The sequence below is a fragment of the Cololabis saira genome, chromosome 21 (assembly GCF_033807715.1).
Source record: "Cololabis saira isolate AMF1-May2022 chromosome 21, fColSai1.1, whole genome shotgun sequence".
In the NCBI taxonomy this organism is placed as follows: Eukaryota; Metazoa; Chordata; class Actinopteri; order Beloniformes; family Belonidae; genus Cololabis; species Cololabis saira.
In genome coordinates this window covers 35330083-35351435 of record NC_084607.1, presented here as the reverse complement: position 1 = coordinate 35351435, position 21353 = coordinate 35330083, and the positions used below count along the sequence as shown (strand labels likewise).

The following is a 21353-nucleotide window of genomic DNA, read 5'->3' as shown; positions in this document are numbered from 1 at the left end:
CCGTTATCCAATCAGAGCACGGTACGTCACTGGCCACGCCCACTTGCTTCATTCAGTAAACACTGCTCAAGTTGGTGATTTAAACCCTATAAACCTGAACTATGTAGGAAATATGGGACTTAATATTAAATCACACTTTTACCAACAAAACGTTGATACAAAAACTTTATTCTCACAATATCAAAATTGACAGACCTAGAGATTTGTAGATTAAAAGGTGAGAAAACATTAGTGAATGTGAATACAGTGACATTTCTGCGGTTTAAGATGGTGCTGAGCTGCAGCACTTGGTATGTTAAATAGCGAGGCAGATAACATTTAAACATAAAATAAAGGCAGGGAGGGGTGGTTTTCTTTTTCATTTAATCCTGGCAGCAACAATTAAAATCAAAAAAACAAATGATCAAAAGGAATTCCTTAATAAAATTGTAAAATTTCCTACAGCTGGATATTTAAGAAAAAAGAGAAGAAAAAAAAAGTCCTTTCATAAAGTTTGGAAACTAAATGACATTTGTCATAAAAAGAAACTACTAGAAAGGTGGTAAAAGGATGCATCTACAGAGCGAGGAGGAAGTTCAGCTGAAGGCCTGAAGGAAACGGCCGTCACAGCCAGGAGATGGATCGAGGAGGAATTGGTCTGAAGGCTTGGAGGAAACAGCCGTCAGAGCGAGGAGATGACGGGTGGAGGAAGTTTTCTGAAGACCTGAAGGAAACAGCCGTCAGAACGAGGAGATGACGGGTGGAGGAGGGAGACGGCTGAAGGAAACGGCCATGGAACAGCTGCAGAGACGTGACAGACGTGGGACCAGCATAGGCCTCCCCCTCCCGCCCCCCAGGCCACCGCTCCGTCAGGACGAGGACCAGGACCAGGAGGCTCTGAGCTGGAGGTGAGAGCTGAAGGAGAGAGCTGGGCGGGGGAGGCTCCCGTCCCGTCTCACTGCTCAGGGTTCAGGCTGACGGAAGCGTCCGGCGGTGGGATGGAGGGCAGCTGGTGTGAAATGGTACCAGAGTTTGACACATCGTGGCAGTGTGTTCGCAGAGTTTACAGGAAATAGTCGGCTACTGGCTTCTTGGAGGGGATCCCTCTGGTCTCTTGTGGCGCTGCTTCAAAAATGATGAACTCCCGTTGTAGATGCTCATCCAGCTCCAAGATGGCGGCCACGTTGCCACATCTGACAGAAAAAAAAAAGAGCAGTGGGTCAAGGACACGAGCCATGTGGCACCTTTACAACATACATGCCCACTTTAAGAAAACAGCTATTTCAGAAGCATGTCTGTAACAGTCAAGCTGAAATCCAAGTGCCGTATTTTCCGCATTATAAGGCACACCTTCAATAAATGGCCTCTTTTAAAACACCCTTCATATATAAGGCGCACCGCATTATAAGGTGCACATATGGTAAAATAGCGTACTATAGTGTCTGGGGTTGAGTTACGCATCTACCTGATGGAGCTGCGCTACAGGAAATGCTACAAAATCCTACAGCAAATGCAAAAAAACCAAGAAGTACCGTATGTCAAACTTTAACAAAATAAAAACCAGCTTTGCTCCGTCTCGTCAAAGTCGCCATTATGCGAGTCAGCGTCGCTGCTGTTGTCTTGAACATCTGTGATGATTCCTGTGACGTTTTTAGCGCCGTTACTTCGGCGACATCAACTACATTACCCACAATCCCCCTGACTACAGTAACAGAAATTACCGTAATGATCATATATAAGACGCACTGCATTATAAGGCGCACTGCAGGTTTTTGAGAAAATTAAAGGCTTTTAGGTGCGCCTTATAGTGCAGAAAATATGGTATTTAGGAGAAAGTGTGGCAGCTGAAGAAGGTGGTGAGGCCTGCTCAGCGTCTGGAGTGGTTGTTCGATCCGACAGGCTCGTGTAACATCTGACTGCATAACAGACACTGAATTCCGGTCCTAAGATTCAGATCCTGACCAGAAAACAAGTTGTTTTTATTTCACCCGTCAAACAGCTTCAACCATGTTAGCTGCTGCTGTCAGATCCAGTTTATTCAACTTTGAAGAACCATTTTAAATCCATTTTACATCGTATTTATTATACAAGCAAAGAGAAAAGTCTGCTGAAAAAGCCCAGCAGAAACTACTTCCAAACTACATTCAGGACCTGTTCCAAATAAAAGAAACCTGCTATGACCTGAGGGGGAAACTCGTGTTCGAGACGGTGACAGCAAGAACAAATATTAAAAAGAGATTTAAATCAATTAAGGCTAGAGAAATATGGAATAGTTGTGACAACGACCTAAAAATGTCCAGTCCTATCTTCAAGTTTAAGGAAATGTTTAAAGAAAATATTGTAAATAAATATAAAACACTATAATTATAAAGTATACTATCAAAAATATTCTAGAATGTGAAATGTCAATTTTATATTTTGTCTTATTTATTTTTGTCTTCTTTATGTATTGTTTGTTTCCACGGAGTAATGATTAAAGCTAATGTCTCATATTTAAGCTGATCTTAAGATAAAAAGGGTCGGCACTATAACCTACGGCTTCAGCTACACCTTTTCGGCTAAAGAAATGTTTACTTTACCTTTTCATCTTGTTTTGTAAAAAAGTGTGTTCAAGCCGAAATAAAGATTCATTCAAAAGCAGTTTGAATGCCAAATCAGAAAATCTGCAGTTATGGAAAAAAAAACTGCAGTCAATCTTAAGGTTTTTGTGATGTTTCTGTCAGCCAGTCTGACTGGAGCTCGCCAACATCCTGGTCTTTGAACAGACTTCATGGACTAATAAGAACCAAGAGGAAATGATGCCGTAAGTAAGGATTTATATTCATTTAAAAATCCCCGCCTGACTGCCAGCGGGAGCTTCATGTTTGAGCTGTGACTGTAGACGACTTGTAAGGAGCACAAGGAAACTTGAGGAGTTTCAACACAGAAGGTTCAGTCTCTGTCACTAAGGTCAAAGGTCAGGCTGATCCGAACTGAGCGGCCGACCACGGTCAAAAAAATATGCATAATGACATTCAGGGGGGGGTTAGGTCGGGATCGTTAAATATTACTTTTCAAAGTGCAATAATTATTCTGAACACAATTTTATAGCATATAAAAATGCAAATGCTACACAAGTCAAACACTAAGACTGGCACAGGTGCATGCGTGCATTTACACGAGGCAGGTGAGGAGACAGTCAGGGAAAAGTTGAAGACAGGGAAATCAAAAACAAAAAGATACAGATAGAAAAAGTAAAGTCTGGGAAAAATTTGAGGAAATAGCAAATGGAGATCATATTTGCTGGTCTGATGGATCATTAGTGTTTGAAGGTGTAGGTTAAGACAGACCATGATTATAACTAGCACAGGAAAAAAAGATCCCTTGTTTTAGTTTTTTTTTTTTTTTTAATCAAAAAGCAATAAAGCAATCAAATAGTAAAAGTAATAAATACAGCCAAGTTAAAGTTATGATTCAACCCAGCCATTTGCCAAATGTAGCCCTGTCTTTCAAAACAGTCAAATTGAAGGGCTAAAACAGCCATGAAATAGTTCCAGTCGTGCTTCCAGCTCAGTTCTAGACGGATGGTCCTCCTCTGAATCTCAGGCTGTATGTGGCTCTTTGAAAAGTTTCAACAAAGTCCAAGTGGCACCAGTGTCCTGCAGGGTGCATTCATACCACAGCCATTCAGACAAAGTAAATGTAGTGTGTCCTCAGGTCAACAGCGAAAGCCCTGCAGCCTCAGGCTGCTCTGTGTTCCCGGGTCCAGGGCCCAAAGCCCTCCCAGTTACAGTATAGATAGTTAGAGTGTCATGACCCTCTGGTGACGCTCCCGTTTGCAGCGTGCATCCACAGATGGCTCATGGCTAAAAGCTTGGGTCTCAGTATGGTCTTTTTGGGGCACACCAGAGTGTGATTACCGTGTTCACAATGACCCAAGTGAACCATAACCAGAGTTCTTTTGGGCCAACCTAAATGGTTGCCAGTGTGAAAATGCCCTTAGATTTACATTTGCTAGGTCTCTTATGGCGCTTTTATACTAGTACCTACTCAGCCCGACTCGATGCACCCCAGTTTTGTGTTTCTCCACCAGGGGTCTAACGTGCCTAGTAGATACTTTTCTGTAACTATTCTGCCGAGGTTCTAAGCTGCTGAGTCGGCTGTATCTGACATCATCACACTACAGACCACCGATTGGTCGGGGGGTTGGAGTCAGACGTCTGAGCCAGGAGGAGGAAATCAGAAAGAGCGAATCGTGGCTTCTTCATTTTATTCAACCAGCAATGGCAGCAAAAGTCTGTTTGGTGATCCAACTCTGAGGGTCAGATGTTCATAAACCTGGTGCTGAGGAGAGAATTAAAAAGAGATCTAGACGGAGATAGGGAACGACCAGATCTACCAGGAGCTCTGTCTCTTCATAGCTGCTCACGGCTCCAGCTGACTTTTCAGCAGCACAAAGACAAACTAACAAAAAAAAAAGCGTAGCTCCTTGAAGCTTCTTTTACTCTAATTCTTTAACTTGGTATGGAACAAGCCACAGTCCCAACAGCACATCTATCATCTTCTCCAGATTCTACATCTTTAGTGTTGTTGTCTCCTTCATTTAGATCACACAATCAAATACGTCACAGCAGCTTCCTCCAACCTCATACTTCTCATCTGGGTGTCTAAAAAGAAACTAGGGCAAGTCGAGCTAAGTCGCGCTGAGTAGGTTCTAGTATAAAAGCGCCATTATTCTGCCATGCTCTCATTTTCTCTTCCACCATAACTTGTCGCACTGCCCTGTTGTGGTGAGTGAGATCACACCTGTGTGGTTCCAGCTGCAGCTCCTCACTGCTCGTCAGCATTTAAGCTGCACCGAGTCCTCACTTGTGGCCAGCTTGTCTTTGCAGCATCCACTACTTTCAGGCACTCATTCTCGCATTGACGTCTTGGTTTTGCCCCCACCTTCTGCCCGTCCATAGCAATCCTTATGCCTGCTGCTCCTTGGTTTGTCCTGTAATGGTCTGTCCGGTTCTGGTACTGCTTGTGAGGCCCAGGCAGTATCAGAACCGGGCAGACCATCAGCAAACATTCCAGCGAGCCCCTCCACGGAGTTGTTGGCTTCATCAAACACTCACTGACTGTGTTTCCATGCATCAATAACCCTTTTAAAACCCGAATATTGGCAATAACCCGAATTTGCACGGCCATGTTAACACCAATAACCCCTTTGAATAACCAGAATTTGCTCATATTCAGGTTGTTAAAAACCCGAATATGAGCCCTGGGTTACTCCTTTTAAAACCCGAATATTCAGTCATGTAAACGCCAAACGGAATATCCCCATCAAACGGAACAGGAATTTGTTTTCTGCACATGCTCTGTTCACAAGGAATCCTGGTCTTTTGAGTCCAGGAAGTTCTTCTAAGCACGGAGAAACACAAGACCAGGAGGAGACTAATCACTTCATAAATGTAATGAAGGATATGAACATTTCTTCATTTGTAGACGGTAGAAAGTACCGGGATAGAAGATTTACAAGAAGATGAGAGAAAAGTTGCCGAAGCAGCATTTGTTTTGGATTTGGATACAGGAAGAAGAAGCGGAAATGACAGGAATTGCGTCATGACGTTCTCCGCGTGTCGCTGGTTTGATCCAGATATCCCAAATGATTAATCACCATGTATACAGGGATAACCCTGTTTACTCACGCATGGAAACAGATTATTCCCAATGTTTCAGTAACCGGAATATTAGCAATAACCCCAATTTTGACTGCACGTAAACGTAGTCACAGGAGTAGTGTGCCTGTTCCAGAGCACTCACGAGCCTGCCAGTCACTGTTCTGCTCTTGGCTCCTAAAATCTGCCCCTGACATAGGTGTCCTTTGTAGCGCAGAGCCAAATTTATCTGGGTTGATGTGCAACATCGTGGCAAATAGACAACATTCACCAGAGATAACTAGGACAGAAGTCTAAAGGTGCTTAGTGTAGTTTCTGTAAATAGCAGGGATGAGAGACTGCAAGCATTAAGACAGCACTTCCTAAAAGTACTAAAATGTTTTGTTTTGTACTGAAAACGTCACATTAATGAGCACCTACAAACATGTTTGTTGGGCTTTAACCACCAATCATCTGATGATGTCTGTGAGCTGTCACCTCAGTTGGACTGACCCATTGAAGAGTCAGCTTAAGCTCCACCAGAACCTTTGGATTTACAAACAGTGTTTTGAGATCAGCAAACAACACTTTTGAATAACAATTTAAAAATAAAAAGATGAATTTAGGAAAGTCTAAATCTATTTAATTGCATATTTACTTTTGTTTTGGGTTGAAAATGCTTTTGTTGGATTATATAATAATAAAAAACACTAAAGTAATTCCATTTAGTCAGAGGACCAGATAATGATGCACGAAGTTCAACATGACTTAAACAAGGCAGAAACAACAGGAGTGAATAATAAGTTTCCCAGCTGTGTCCGGATTAATAAAGTCCTCATCTCAGTACAGCCCCGTTTCCACTGAGCGGGTCGGTCCGGTATTTTGTGTGTTTCCGTTATAAAAATTGTACCATTTTTGGGCCCCCGACGTTTGTGTATCGTGTTTGTCACACGATACAATCCGTTGTACGGCTGCAACAACGAATCGATAAATCTATAAACATCCATTATGAAAAGTGTATCATTTCATTATCGATTTGTTGTGTCGTGCAATTTATGCGTCACTTCCCATGTGCTTTATAAATAAATTTAACTTGCACACAATGATGGTAATAATTTAATGATTAAAGGGGACCTATTATGAAAAACACGTTTTTTCTTGTTTTAACATGTATAAAGTGGTCTCCCCTCACCCTGCCAGCAGAGGGAAGATGAAATCCCATGAAAATCTGCAAGGTCTGTTCTCCCCCGCCCGACTGAATCTTCCAGTGTCATGTGGTTTCTACGAGCCGTTTAGATTTGTGCATTTTCTTTACGTCACCAAAATGCAAACCACGCCCTCGGTCTCCTCCGCTGCTGAAACCACGCCATTTACCCTCATAAAAAGGATCAGTAGCAGCAGTACGGACCCGGCAACTGCACAAAAGTCAGCGGTAAGTGACATTATTTTTTATGTTATTTGTATTTGTCTACAAGTTTGTTTTTGCATGGGCTAAGTATTTAGCTTAGCTCCGGAGCACCGTGGCCGCATACGGAGCTGCCGGAGCTGCTCACGGACCGGCCCGGCTCCAGTGTTCCCTAACGGAGCCACTCACTCGTTGGGTAAATTAGTAATACATTTTTTCTGTTCATGGTTTCAGATCTTCCAAGCACCTGAAGCTGTTCAACGACACCTTCAGAAAACGCACGGCCCTTCCTTGAGCCAGCAATAGTGCATACATGTTATTTATATACAGCTCATGTTTTATTTTTTTAACAATAAAGTTGCCATTTGTGAAAATTCAGTGTTGTGATTTCTTTACAGTTAACATGATTCATTTGTCTTGTAACATAAGAAATGATGAGAAATCTTCCTGTGTGAAGACGAGGTGACTAAAGGCTGATTTATGGTTCCGCGTTACACCAACGCAGAGCCTACGGCGTAGGGTACGCGTCGATTTAACGCAGAACCGTAAATCAGGCTTTAAGATCTGTTTACACCGTGTAACTGAATGAGAGCGCCCGACTATCAGGTCGAGCTGCGTGACATCGGACGCTCTCTGTCCACACTGAAACTGTTAAACTCGCGGCCAGTTAGGACAGTCTAATACAAAAAAAATAAAGCAATGGAATTGATTTTGTCGCAGAAGCTTCTCGCATGGGACACGTTTTGTGTACGATGCAGCCGGCTGCTCTGGCCGGAGCGAGGTTTATTCTCCTCCCCTCCTACACGTCATTCAAGCAGCCAATCAGCACAGAGCCTCATTATCATAGCCTCCCCTCCCCTAAAATGAAGCACAGAAAAAGGCTTTAGAAGCGGTAAAACTAGAGACAGGGCCCACAGGCTGAATTTCTGATTTATGTAGAAAAAACAAGCTTTAGATTGTTTTTAAGACATTCAAGGCCTGTTTAAAATATACATTAAATGCCATAATATGTCCCCTTTAAGCTTCAAGTTTTACTTTCATGACAAAGTGAGTGAAGTCCCTGCACTGTGTGGGAGTGAGGTGGGATGAATTGCTAACATTTTTGCAATGCAAAGTTCCTGAAGAAAGGGAGTGAGCGCATCAGCAAGTATGTATCGCTATGGAAGGTCATGTTTACTTGTTCTCTACATTTATAGTAATACATAAATGTTAATGTTGAAACTAATCCTGCATTTTTTTAATCATTTATTTATTGTTCTGAAAGTTCACGGCCTTTAAATAACAGAAATGCCTAGTTTTTGCACTTCATAACAAAAAAAAGTTGTATTTTAAGTATTTGTGTACTTTTATTTATTCTTTTTTTTTACTAAAGCTATATGACAAAAATGTATATATTTTTTGTTATTTGATATTATTTTAACAGAACATTTAAGCAATGACCTGTTTTTTGTGCGCTTATTTGCTCCGCCAGTTTAAATGTTCCATATCGGACGAAGGATGCGGAAATTATATTTAAAAAATGTTTTAAATCGATTATCATCATCATTGATTATTATTAAAATAATCACTAGTTGCAGACCTAATCAGTTTATTGGCGGACAGAAAACGTCACTACCCATGACAAAAGTAACGGTCTTCACCGCCCACAGTCTTCTCTCAAACGACGAGGCAGGGATTGTACATACGAAGAGCCCAAAGCCAAGCGGAACAGAAACCGGCTGCTGGAGCTCCATTGTTGCTGTTGGCAGCATCTCTGTGGGAGCTTCGCTTTTGTTGTCGTTGCACTACTATGCCGCCATGCTAGGCACTTTAAAACCTAAGCCCTGCATGGGCCGTGGCGGCCCGACTTGCAGTTGTCTGGACCTTCGAAACCGTGCTGAACTGAACCACTCAGTGAAAATGAGACATGTCATATCAGCAATCCCAGCTCTAAATTCTTTGCAACAGCAGCCAAAACTGACAACAGATGCGTGATATTCTTGTGAACTCTGCCCGTTTTAATAATATCATATATACACACACACACACACACACACAGGACTGTCTCAGAAAATTAGAATATTGTGATTTTCTGTAATGCAATTAATAAAAAAAAAATGTCATCCATTCTGGATTCATTACAAATCAACTGAAATATTGCAAGCCTTTTATTATTTTAATATTGCTGATCATGGCTTACAGCTTAAGAAAACTCAAATATCCTATCTCAAAAAATTAGAATATTCTGGGAATCTTTTTTTTTTTTTTTTTTTAATATTTTTATCCCCGATTTTTTCCCATTTTTTTTTTCATCACCCAGTGCTCCTACCTAGTGCTACATCAAGTAATAATATTCTGGGGATCTTAATCTTAAGCTGTAAACCATAATCAGCAATATCAAAATAATAAAAACTTGCAATATTTCAGTTGATTTGTAATGAATCCAGAATGTATGACATTTTTGTAATTGCATTACAGAAAATCACAATATTCAAATTTTCTGAGACAGTCCTGTAGTACCATACTTTGTGTCCTCTGGAGAGGTTCAAGTTTCTCCTCACATAGATTATCCGGAATGATTTATATACCATATTGACGTGACTACGTGATGACCCAAATAACAGGACAATCACCTTGACTGTGATTTAAGACTGGAAAAGTAAGACGTTGAGAAAAATCAAAGCATCTGCATGTAATATATATATATATATATTTTTTTTTTTAATAAATTGTATTACAGAAAATACAGAACTTTATCACAATATTCTAATTTTCTGAGACAGTCCTGTGTGTGTGTGTGTATATATGTATATATATATATATATATATATATATATATATATATTTTTTTTTTTTTTAACTTGTGGAAGGAAACAACAAAGGGCACCAGATTCCAAGTTGTGTACCTGTAGCAGTAGTTGGGAGCCGACCACACGGTGAGCACGGTCTCGTTGAAGTGCCACTTGTATCCCTCCATGACCAGCTGATGCGCTCGACAGATCATGTGGATGTCGTTGGCAGCGTTAAACTGAGCCACAACGTCGCTCCCAAACAAGTAACCGGCCCCTCTGGGACTCACTCCCCAGCCTGTCGTGTCTGAAAGCACAAGACGGGAGACAGTCAGGCCAACGTCTGCTTCTTTAACACCATCACTGTTTGTTGAACATCACAGCAGGAATATATACATGACAGTTTAAAACCTGCATATACCTTCAGGGTCTGACCACAAAAGGTCACACATGGGCCCGTCATGGGGAACTTCCTGTTTTCTGTCAATGGTCCTGATCTGGTCCAACGTCTGGATAGAGGGAGACAAACCACCGTGCACACAAAAGATCTGAAAGACAGAATCAAATAGATGTAATTAAAAATGGCAGATTAGAAACCGTTAAGTCCCAAAGACGGCAACGGATAACATTTAAAAGTCACAGCAATCTGATTTCAAGAGTTGTGGCTGTCCCACCTTGCCATCGATGATGGCCGACAGGGACAGGTAGTCAAAGATCTCTGTGCAGTATCTCCAGACGGTGACCGAGCCGTACTTCCGCAGGCACTCGTCGTAGAAGCCGTACACCTGGGTGATCTGTCTGGACTCGTGGTTTCCTCGGATCAAGGTTATCCTGTCTGGATAACGGACCTGTGGTCCACGAGAGGCATCCAGATGAGAATGAGAGAAGGTCATGAGCAGAGTTTAAAACTAGCACACAACAGTAGCAGACTACCAATTTCTGAAGTCAGTATGAAACCGCTCAGTGGAGAGAAAAAAAAAAAAAAAAAAAAAAAAAAAAAAAAAATGTTCACCTTGAGCGCAAGCAGCAGCAGAAAAGTCTCCACACTGTAGAAGCCTCTGTCCACAAAGTCACCCATGAAGAGATAATTCGTCTCTGGAACGTCTCCACCAACCTGTCACAGGGAGAGCTGAACGTCATGTGGTTTCAAAAGTTTTACGACATCGTCAGATACAACAGCTGCTCTCAGAAGATCTGGACGTCCAACAAACTGGACCTGGCAGCAATTCTGCAAGACGGATGCTTCTTAACCCGTGTGCTGTATTTGGGTCAAGGGAGGGGGAAGGGAGAAAAGATGGAATGAAGGAAAGAAGGGAGAAAAGATGGAAGGAAGGGAGGAAGGAAGAAAAGAAGGAAGGAAGTAGGAAAGGGAGTAAGGAAGGGAGAAAAGATGGAAGGAAGGGAGAAAGGAGAAAAGGAAGGTAGTAGGAAAGGGAGTAAGGAAGGGAGAAAAGATGGAAGGAAGGGAGAAAGGAGAAAAGGAAGGAAGTAGGAAAGGGAGTAAGGAAGGGAGAAAAGATGGAAGGAAGGGAGAAAGGAGAAAAGGAAGGAAGTAGGAAAGGGAGGAAAGAAGGGAGAAAAGATGGAAGGAAGGGAGAAAGGAAGGAAAGAAGGGAAAAAAGGAAAGAAGGGAGGGAGGAAGGAATGGAGAAAAGGAAAGGAAGGAAAAACAAAGACGGTAATAAAGGAACGAATGACGAAAGGTAGGAAGAAAAAGGAGTAAAGGAGGTTAAAAAAGGAGGAAAAGAGGAAAGGAAGAAGGAAAGAGAGAGCAGGAGGAAAGAAGGATAGAAGAATTGGTTCATTTTGACCCGAAGACAGCACAAGGGTTAACACGCCTCCTCCTTCGAGCCCCACAATGCAACAAGCTGCTGCTTATTTAACATATCAGATGTGATTTTTAACACCTTCAATGTGGATGTATAGAAACCGGTTAGAAGCAGTGGTGTGACTCCAGAGAACATTGGCCCTAGTACCACCTCAGCTCGGTTCTACCCGTTTTGCGCTTTTGCATTAGGGCTGAGACGGGTAGAGCCGCTCCAAGCCGATAAATTTTTCTGTAACCATTCGAGCGAGGTTCTATGCGGGCTGAGCCGGGACTATTTCTGAGGTCACCACCCTCCACGCCTCTGATTGGTCGGGGGGGCGGGGCCGTCAAACGTTTGAATCAGGAGTCAGCGCGAGGCGACTCGCGGCGATTTTATTATACAGCACAAACGTCTGTTTGGTGATCCAACTCTGAGGAGCAGATGTTCATAAACCTGGTGGCTGTCGAGAAAATTAAAAAAAAGGGATGTAGACGGGCTGTTTTTTTCTCAGCCGCTCCCGGCTCCAGCTGATTTCTCATCAGCGCCGACACAAACAAAGGTGTTGCGCAATCGAGTACGTCACAGCAGCTTCACCCCAACCCCCCCACTTCTCCCCTGGCTGTGCAAAAACACACGGGTGGAGCCTCGTCGAGCCGAGCCGGGCTGATGCGAGACTAGTAATCCAGCACATATTTTGGGATACGCATATCGAAGCTTTTCTTAATGACAATGGTGGCGTCTTAAGTCTCGCTGGCAGCTCGTACCACATAACCAGCTCAGGAGGCAACGCAAGAGCATGAAGATGCAGAATCTGTACGGACCTCAACTCTTGATTGTAACAGTGGTTTGTTCATTACGAGTAGCATCTCCTGCCCGAGATGAAGCTGGCAGAAAAATAGGTAGATCTTTTTGTAATTTCGCCAAGCAATAGTTACTCTAAATCACTAGATACTTTTACACACTTGCTTTTAATTGATCTTTTAAATTATTTTAAAATACTGTCTGTATTCTGATTATTTTAATCAATCTTTTGGGTTATGTGTTGGTTATGTCCTCACTATGCTGCTTTACTGCTATTGTTTTTGCTTCCACTATGCTGCTTTGATTTTTGTTTTATGCCCTCTATTTCTATGTTATGTTTTATGCCTTAAATTTCTTTTTATGTGAAGCACCTTGCGTTGCATTTTATGTATGAAAGGTGCTATACAAATAAAGTTTATTATTATTATTAGATTCATTGATCTAAATGATTAGATATACGGGGGATAATCATGTATTTTTCCATTTGTTGTTTGTATTTGTCATGAACACATTTCTTTTATTCTCATTGTTTTTATTAGTTTATTCCCAAAATGAAGTGTCTGTAGTGTTCCCAAGCATCCACATTTGGCTTTTCTAACTCACTAACTCAACGGTTTCTTATGGTGAGTCATCATCACATAATTTAATGCTAACCTAGGGAAACTAACCAAGGATCAGTGGATGTACTTTGTGTTTTATTTTCTGGTGACACTTGACAGAGCAATGTTTTATAAACATGGACCTGTACATGCTGAATTTCCAGAAACATTAAAAAGGTAAAAGTTAGCGTTGTTCCAAAACCAGAAGTGTGAACAAAAGTAAACCGAGTTAGAAACCGGTGAGTGTGCATTTTAGAGCAAACATCGTGGTTATGGTGATAACAACTGCAGAGTTTTCCTTTTATTCTGCCCCTCAGGCCAACCACAACCACATTCATGGGCCACACCCACTGGCCACCTCCTAGAATTTGACCAGTCAGGGAGCACTTGAGCCAAATCTGCAGGTTTTCAGGAAGAAGTTCTTCTTGGTCTTTGTGGCTATGCTGGGGGAAGATTTACTCCAGAAGGCCCATATGAATTGCTTAAAAGGAGCAGAATATGGACACTAAGCATCCAGATGCTACTAAAGTTAACCACAGCTGTTGAGAATATCCACTTGCAGTTATGGAGTGGTATTTTAACTATGGCTGGAGCAGAAGTCACTAGGTTAGGAATGCAATAAAAAAAAGGGGGTTAAATATTGTTTATTACCCATCTTACTAGATTTGGATATGATTTATTGGTGGCACTGGCAAGCTTAGACTACACAACAATCAAGAAAGTAAGTAAGTAATGAGGCATTGTTAAATGATGGTGTGTAAAAGATAGGACTTACTCTAAAGAGCTCCTTCAGGTCATAGAACTGACCGTGTATATCACCGCACACCTATTTGAACACAAGAAGAAACTTATTCAACACATCAAACTGACAAACATCATATTTTCAGGAAATGACTATAAATACTACTTACTGTGACAGGAGAATCTACTCTTTGGACATTGCTTTCTTCTACAAGAATCTCTCTGAAAACACATGCACACATATACAAATTAAAATCCAGAGTTACTGATCTTCTAAAAACTTCTAAGATTTATGTTAAAGTATTTTAAAGATCTGCATCACAAAATAAAAGATGATGTTGTTGGTCATTGATGAAAGGTCTTAATGAATACCAAGCAGAAGATAACACGAGCTGGTCAGAACCCCCATCAACCAATCAGAGCAAAGGATGTAAAACATGACAGCATTTCAAGCAATACATGGTTTTTGGCCCAATTTCCCAATTTGAGTTTCATGTTACCGTATTTTGCGGACAATTGGGCGCACCGCATTATATATAAGCAAAACAAAATTCATACATAAGGTGGCATAACGCATGATTATAGAGCGCACTGCCGAGTTTTTAGAAAAATTAAGGATTTTGGGTGCGCCTTATAGTGCAGAAAATACAGTAATTAATCAAAGTCTAAAAGGAATCCAATACTGCATCAATACTTGTATAAAAGGTGTAACTGCTTCATGAGGACCTGACAGAAGATTTGGTGATTAACTGAGGTATGAAAAAACAAAAACAAAAAAAAAAACAACAGGCATGAGGCCTGGCAACAAAAAACTGAAGTATGACTCTGCTACAACGTATAAGATCTTCAGGAACTTGCCTTTATAGTGGACACTGTACATTTGATGATTTGATACTTAAATATTAGCTCTGTTTCATCCCAGGGGTCAGAAACTGGTGATCATTTATGTTATTGATCATGTGACATGTTCTGTGCACCAGTACTGATCTGTAGTTGTAAAACTATCTTCTTCAAACATAGTGTTTTGTAAGAATAGAGACTTGATGCACCTTCTTCCAAAAACTGCCACAAATGCTCAGAAAACCTCTTTCCCAAATTGTAAACGCAGCTATTATGGTCTAACATGGACAGACAAAAACCAACAGCATTTAGAAATGACTATGGTTGGACAGATACGTTTCATGATTTGCTAATTTGGTCCACAACGCTGCTTCTTCTGTGTCAACTGTATCACATGACTACGCCTGCATCATACACCCATCACCTGAAGATACAAACGTGCCTTTAAGATGGTGTAAACAACAAAGAGACAGAGCAGCAGAGCTACTGAATTTGTTGTCCTTGGCATCAACTTTCCTCCAGTTAAAGTTTGTTTTTATTAAACTGCAACTGTTTACATGTGCAGGAAGAAAGACTTTGTATGAACAACCAGGAACAAAGGTTGTCATTTATACAGGTCCAGGTAGCATGGATTTGTGATGTGGATGGAAATCTCTCTCGAAACAGAGTGGAAACACTCAGGTGGACAAAAATCAGTTTGGTTGTAAAACAAAAATGGACAACTATGGAGACAGCAGAGACATTAATTAAGGGCAACACTTATGATACGAGGAGGTCCTGAGACATTTGCTCCATCATGTGTCAGCTAAGGTGCAGCTTCAGTGGCAACATACAGCAACCATCTGCAACTAACTGGTTTTCTATATTCAATTTAACATAAAACTCTGTAAGAGTTTTGTAAATCTCTAATGCCTGTCTTCAACAAAGACACAAATAACAGTTGGTGTAGTCCCCTTTAACACATTGTGTTTGCGATTTAGATGATGGTCAGATTAAACTTTATAGAACATTTATCCCCAAAAAAATTAATTCCAAAGGGTTCACTTATTTTCCATTCTGTACATTTATATTAATATAAAAATATGCTAGAAATTGGTTTCCACGGTTAAATAAACATTTAAGTGAGGCCGGATACCGCCAGTCTTTTCCACACACCAGCGGTGTCAGATCGCTACAGGTTGACAGGTATCATATCAAAATAGGGCCTTAAAATAAAAGAATTTAAGTCACTGCTGATAATGAACGTCTGTGTGTCATCGTCTGGTGACAGTCGGCTTGGTGAGGCGGGGAAGGGCACATGGTGACCCAGATAATCATACACCCAGATAGCCGTCTCTGCAACCACATCATTTCTTAACACTTTTAAAGTTTTTACCACAAGACCATAACAGCTGCTTTTATGAACCAAAACAGTGTCTGAAGACCAAATCTATGCATTTTGGGGGGTTTAAAATAGGAAAGACGCATGGACACAATGTATAACAAAAGTTTCATCGTTTTAAAGGGGACCTATGAATTGAATGTGCTTTTTTGAAGTCTCCCAGCTCATCCAGGACTGATTCTAAAAGACAATAACTGACCCGATACCTTTACATAAGACATGTAACAACATTTTTTTGTGGCAGGAAAGTTTAATCCCATACCTGGCTTTGGCGCAGAGTGCTTTAACTTCATTTTCCTTAATGAGCTCACAGCGTCTGAGCTGTTCTATCTGTCGGTCCAGGTCGCTGATGTCCCCCATTGTCACACACATAGAGAGAGCTGCTCACACACTCTGTTCACACACTTCTCTTCTTACACAACGGGGTCACTTAATACTACGCTCCTTCCCCCCAGCAACGGAGCAAGCAGCCTAAATGAAGTCCCTTCTTCAGAAGTAGATGGAGTCGGGAGCAGCAGGAGCTTTCAGATTGAGAAACTGTGGAAGACAAAAGGAGAAAAAAATTAAATAAAGTGAACATTTAAAAAAACATGCCAGAAACCTGGAATAATTATTTCTTAAAATACCTTTGGAGTCAAGCATAGTTTTGAAATTCCTGCTCAAAAAGTACATAGCTCATTTATAATTTGTATTTATAAATTAAAAAGTTTTATTCAAGCAAAATGAATCACAAATTAAAAAAAAGTAACATACGTGAGATTACATCAGAGGTGTATACATATCTCAACAGACCAGAGGAAATTAAGATTAGCACCAATATCTGGATTCATCTAGCCTAAACAGTCTAGAAATCCATTCTGGAAACATCTCACCATTTGTTGGACTAAGATTGATGTTCCTGTTGTGGAACGGAGAGTTTTAAGACGAATGTTTAAATTGACTTTTGGTACACTTAAAATCATACATGTTTTTTTTTTGTATTTTGTTTTAGGCACTAAACTATAAAACCGGTATTATATGATATAAATGTCACTAAGTCAACAAATTCCTCTCCCATCTGTTTGGATCTGTTTGAATGAGATGATGTTCTAGCACCTCCTAGTCAAGTATTTGCTGAGCTGTGGGCGTTTGTACCAGACCCCATCTCGTAAATGGCTTGACAACTTTATGGAATCTTCATGGCCAATAAAACTGATTTCACAAAATCCACATCACTTCAGGAAAGATCCCATCAGGACAAAGAACGGATTCAACGTTTCCTCAAAATTATTCTTAATTAGTCCTGCTTTTGTGCATTTCTAGCAGTAACAGAAACAATTCAAGACAGCAAAGATCATTTGCTGAGTCGTCTCAAAAGACTTGGGATGACATGACACTGGTGCAGTTTTCCACTGGAGTGTGACTTATGATGGTGAAAGTTTTCACATCTGATCTGAGGTGTAGAAAGTGAAGATGTTTTTTTTTTCCCCTGACTGCTAGTTCAATGAGTTTTTGTCTCAGATTGGTCACACCTCCACTGATACACCGACTTAAACCAACAACACAATGCGTTTGTCTTTTTATGATGTAAAAAGCCTATTGCTGGTGCAACTGTGTTTTGTTGGAAACTATCTTTATAGAGTTAAAGCTGAGTATTTTTCATTTGGTGTACTGCATCCAGATATAGTACCATACTTTGTGTCCTCTGGAGAGGTTTAAGTTTCTCCTCATATAGAAGATTATCCAGAATGATTTATATACCGTATTGATGTGACTACGTGATGACCCAAATAACAGGACAATCACCTTGACTGTGATTTAAGACTGGAAAAGTAAGACGTTGAGAAAAATCAAAGCATCTGCATGTAATATTGCCAAAACACCAAGTAGAAGTATGGCTGGGATATCTTCAGCACCTCACCGGCAGAATGCTGTTTCATCTGCACATGAACGTTAACTTTTTCCTGTCAGTTTAACACACATCTAGCGAAATAGAATAAGGAAAAGGTTTTGCTACTCCTAAGATTTATTCTCTGTGTGTTATTTCCCCAGCAGAGAGTTTTTTTCTGAAGGTTCTAAGATGCAGATGTGAAATGGTAACAGCTGATGAAAGAAAATATTTTTTTTGTTAGTTTGTTATATCACTAAGAAATCAGCTGTATGTGGATGTAAATGACCAATCTTTCTCAGACATCTACAAACACCAAAAAGAGAAATTATGTTTTAGCCTATACGTGTCTGTATTGATGTTTAATGGTTAGAAACATTGTGTTTATTTATTCCATTTATGCATCTTTACATATTTTGTTCCTTAAAAAAAAAGATAATTGCTGATAGGGGCACTAAAAACGTATTTTAGTTTAATAGATTCAGATAAATAAACCCTTTTGTTGCATCATATAGTAAAGGGGAAAAGCCCATAGTACCAAACATAAACAAGTTATATTAAGGATTAAAACAAAGTTTTGTTCGTTCATTCTTTTTGTTATTTCGAACATGTATAAAAAAACAAGAAAAAAAGATAAGAAAACAAATATAGATGGGAATTCCACCACATAAAGAAAAAACAAACATCAAAACACATTTCAGTTACATGTTGGAAAAGGAGTGGGAGAAGTATAAACTTATTCAATCCCACCCCCTTTCCACAACTAAACATAAATGTCTGTATTTATTTTTTATACTATACACTAATTTGTATAAATAAATATCATTTTTACAAAAATAACCTATTTAATACAAGATGTAAGCTCTATTATAAATATAACTATGATATAAATATAATATAACTATGATATAAATACATATCTATATTATAAGTATATAAACATACAAAGACAACATGATAAATACCAGAACACACACACAGCTGCTGATCTTTAAAAACAGTCTTCACTTTTATACCTTAACTAAACCGTTTCTTTATATTTCTTCTTAAATTGTTTTATGTTTGTACATTCTTTTAACTCCAAATTCAAATCATTCCACAGTTTAATTCCACAAACTGATACACAAAAACTTATTTTTGTTGTACGCACAAATAAAGATTTGAAGTTTAGGTTTCTCCTTAAATTATAACCCCCTTCCCTCCCAATGAATCATTTCTGAATGTTATCCGGTAGCCAATGATTTTTGGCTTTAAACATTACTGGTGCAGATTGAAATGCCACTAGATCCACGAGTTTTAGTACTTTAGACTGTGAGAATAGTGAGTTAGTGTGATCTCCATATCCAGCCTTATGAATGTATCGTATTGATCTCTTTTGAAGTATTGAGTAAAGAGTGTAACCTAGTTTTATAGTTATTGCCCCAAATTTCTGCACAGTAAGTGAAATCTGGAAGAACTGGTGAAAAGTAAAGTATGTAGAGTTTCAGACATTTCTTAAAAGAAAATATATATTATTGATAATGTTAGAGTTGTTACTCTTGTATGTGTGCAGGTTAACCGAGTGTTGAACTAAACGTGTTTCTATAAAGTGTAGTTGATTGTAAATGAGCAGCAGCTGCTGTAAATGGGATGAACCTGCTGACGACTATTGTCCATCTGGATTAATCTCTCCGGCTTCTACCATGGCCATAAAAACGTCAGAAACAATACAAACCAAGCGGAATGGTTTTGTTTTCACACTGGGAACAAAGATGAAATAATGTGAGTTCAGAGGCGAGGTTTGTTGAGAAGTGTGAGGCCTAGCAGCACCTACACCTACGCTCAGCCTGATTTATGCTCCGCGTTAAATCGACGCCGTAGGCTCTGCGTCGGTGTGACGCGGAACCATAAATCATCGCTAACCGCCAGCACCAACGACGTCAGAACTACTGCTCTCTCGTAACTTCGCCAACCATTTTGTTGGAACATTTCGCCCTTAAAGGTGAATGCAAATGTCTGTCATATCCCATTGATAAGCCGACTCTAGTTAGTTTTGGCCGCCCACTAGTCCAGCGTGTTCGGGTTGTTAGACATTAGAGCGGTGTGTTAGCTTAGCCACCTAGCAGGCTATCTTACGTCAGAGCCGCTCGGCGCTCATTTTGGGAGCAAAACGTACAAAAAACGAACCAATACGTCGCGGAAATTTCTACCGGATGATGCTGGAGGGTTATTACCGTGAGGAGCAGACACCGCGGAGCGAGCAGCAGCGTTTCATTCCGTGATCCGCGGATCGTCCGGGTTCAGGTCGCAGCTCCGCCGGTAGTCTGGGCCGCCGCGTCACTTCCGGCGTCGAGAGCGCGCTTTGCTCGCTCTGGCGGGGCCGCATACACAAACAGGGGGACGTATGGAGGGAGATTTGTGTAAATTATTCAATCAAAAAATATATGTTCAATTAAGAAAAAAAATCACTTCAATCAATAAAAATGATTTCAATCAAAGAAAAAAAGTGTTTGAATGCAAAACAATATTTAAGACTCAACAAAATGCATTTGAACACTGTTTTTCTTTCTTCTCTCTTTTCTTTCTTTCTTTACTCAAACATGCCTGTCAATGGTCTGACTAATGGGGAAGCATCCGCCCACTGAGGGATGTTTGTGTCAAAATGATTCATTCAAAAAAAAAAAACTTCAAAACTTTTTTCACTTCATTAAAAAAGAAATCTCTTCAAATCGAAAAAAATATTTTCAATCTAAAATAAAAGTGTTCAAATGCAATTTTTTGGGTCTCAAATATTTGTTTACATTCACACACTTTTTTTCTTTGATTGAAAAAGTTTTTTTTATTGAAGTGATTTTTTTTTCATTGAAAATATTTTTTTCCTCTTTGAAGCAACTTCTTTTTTGATTAAATGATAAAGACACAAATGTCCTACCCATAATATGACCCAAACACAAAAAACACTACTTCAATCAAAAAAGTTGCCTCAAACAAAAAACCTTCACTTCTATCAAAGAAAACATTTCCAATCAAAGAAAAACAGTGTTCAAATGCATTTTTTTGAGTCTTAAATATTTTTTTGCATTCAAACACTTTTTTTCTTTGATTGAAATCATTTTTATTGATTGAAGTGAATTTTATTTTAATTGAAAATATATTTTTTGATTCAAGCAATCTTTTTTTTGATTGAAGACACAAATCTACCTCCATAGCTACGAGCCTGAAAATAGCATATCTAAGGAATTACTTTATTATTATTATTATTATTATTATTTATTTTCTAATTTTATTTATTTATTGTTTTTATTGAAAATTCTTGAATTTACAAACAAGCAAGGCACATCAAAGCTGCCATGTAGCAAGCACATTAGAAAAGGCCTGTACTGAGTGGACACATTCATGAAATATGAAATAGAAAATAAGGAACAAAAAAAAACTTAAATTAAATAAATACATTTTCTAAACATCATAAATGTTATGACAAAATAATGATAAATAAAATAGATAAATGTAGCTTAAAAGAAAACGAGGATAAAAGACATTTTGCAATTATAATTTCCTTCTGGT

General features: G+C 39.6%; 1 protein-coding gene across 1 annotated transcript; it reads right to left on the bottom strand.

The window, feature by feature from the left end:
* Nucleotides 1-149: 149 nt before the first annotated feature.
* On the bottom strand, nucleotides 150-20142 carry LOC133422799 (serine/threonine-protein phosphatase 4 catalytic subunit B). Its single transcript, XM_061712901.1, has 9 exons — nucleotides 20024-20142; nucleotides 16206-16480; nucleotides 13893-13944; nucleotides 13757-13807; nucleotides 10786-10887; nucleotides 10448-10621; nucleotides 10195-10321; nucleotides 9891-10080; nucleotides 150-1172 (listed from the first exon to the last, which is right to left on the bottom strand). The coding sequence occupies exons 2-9, from the start codon at nucleotides 16313-16315 to the stop codon at nucleotides 1043-1045; spliced, it is 936 nt and encodes a 311-aa protein (XP_061568885.1). The 5' UTR covers nucleotides 16316-16480; nucleotides 20024-20142; the 3' UTR covers nucleotides 150-1042.
* Nucleotides 20143-21353: the final 1211 nt, after the last annotated feature.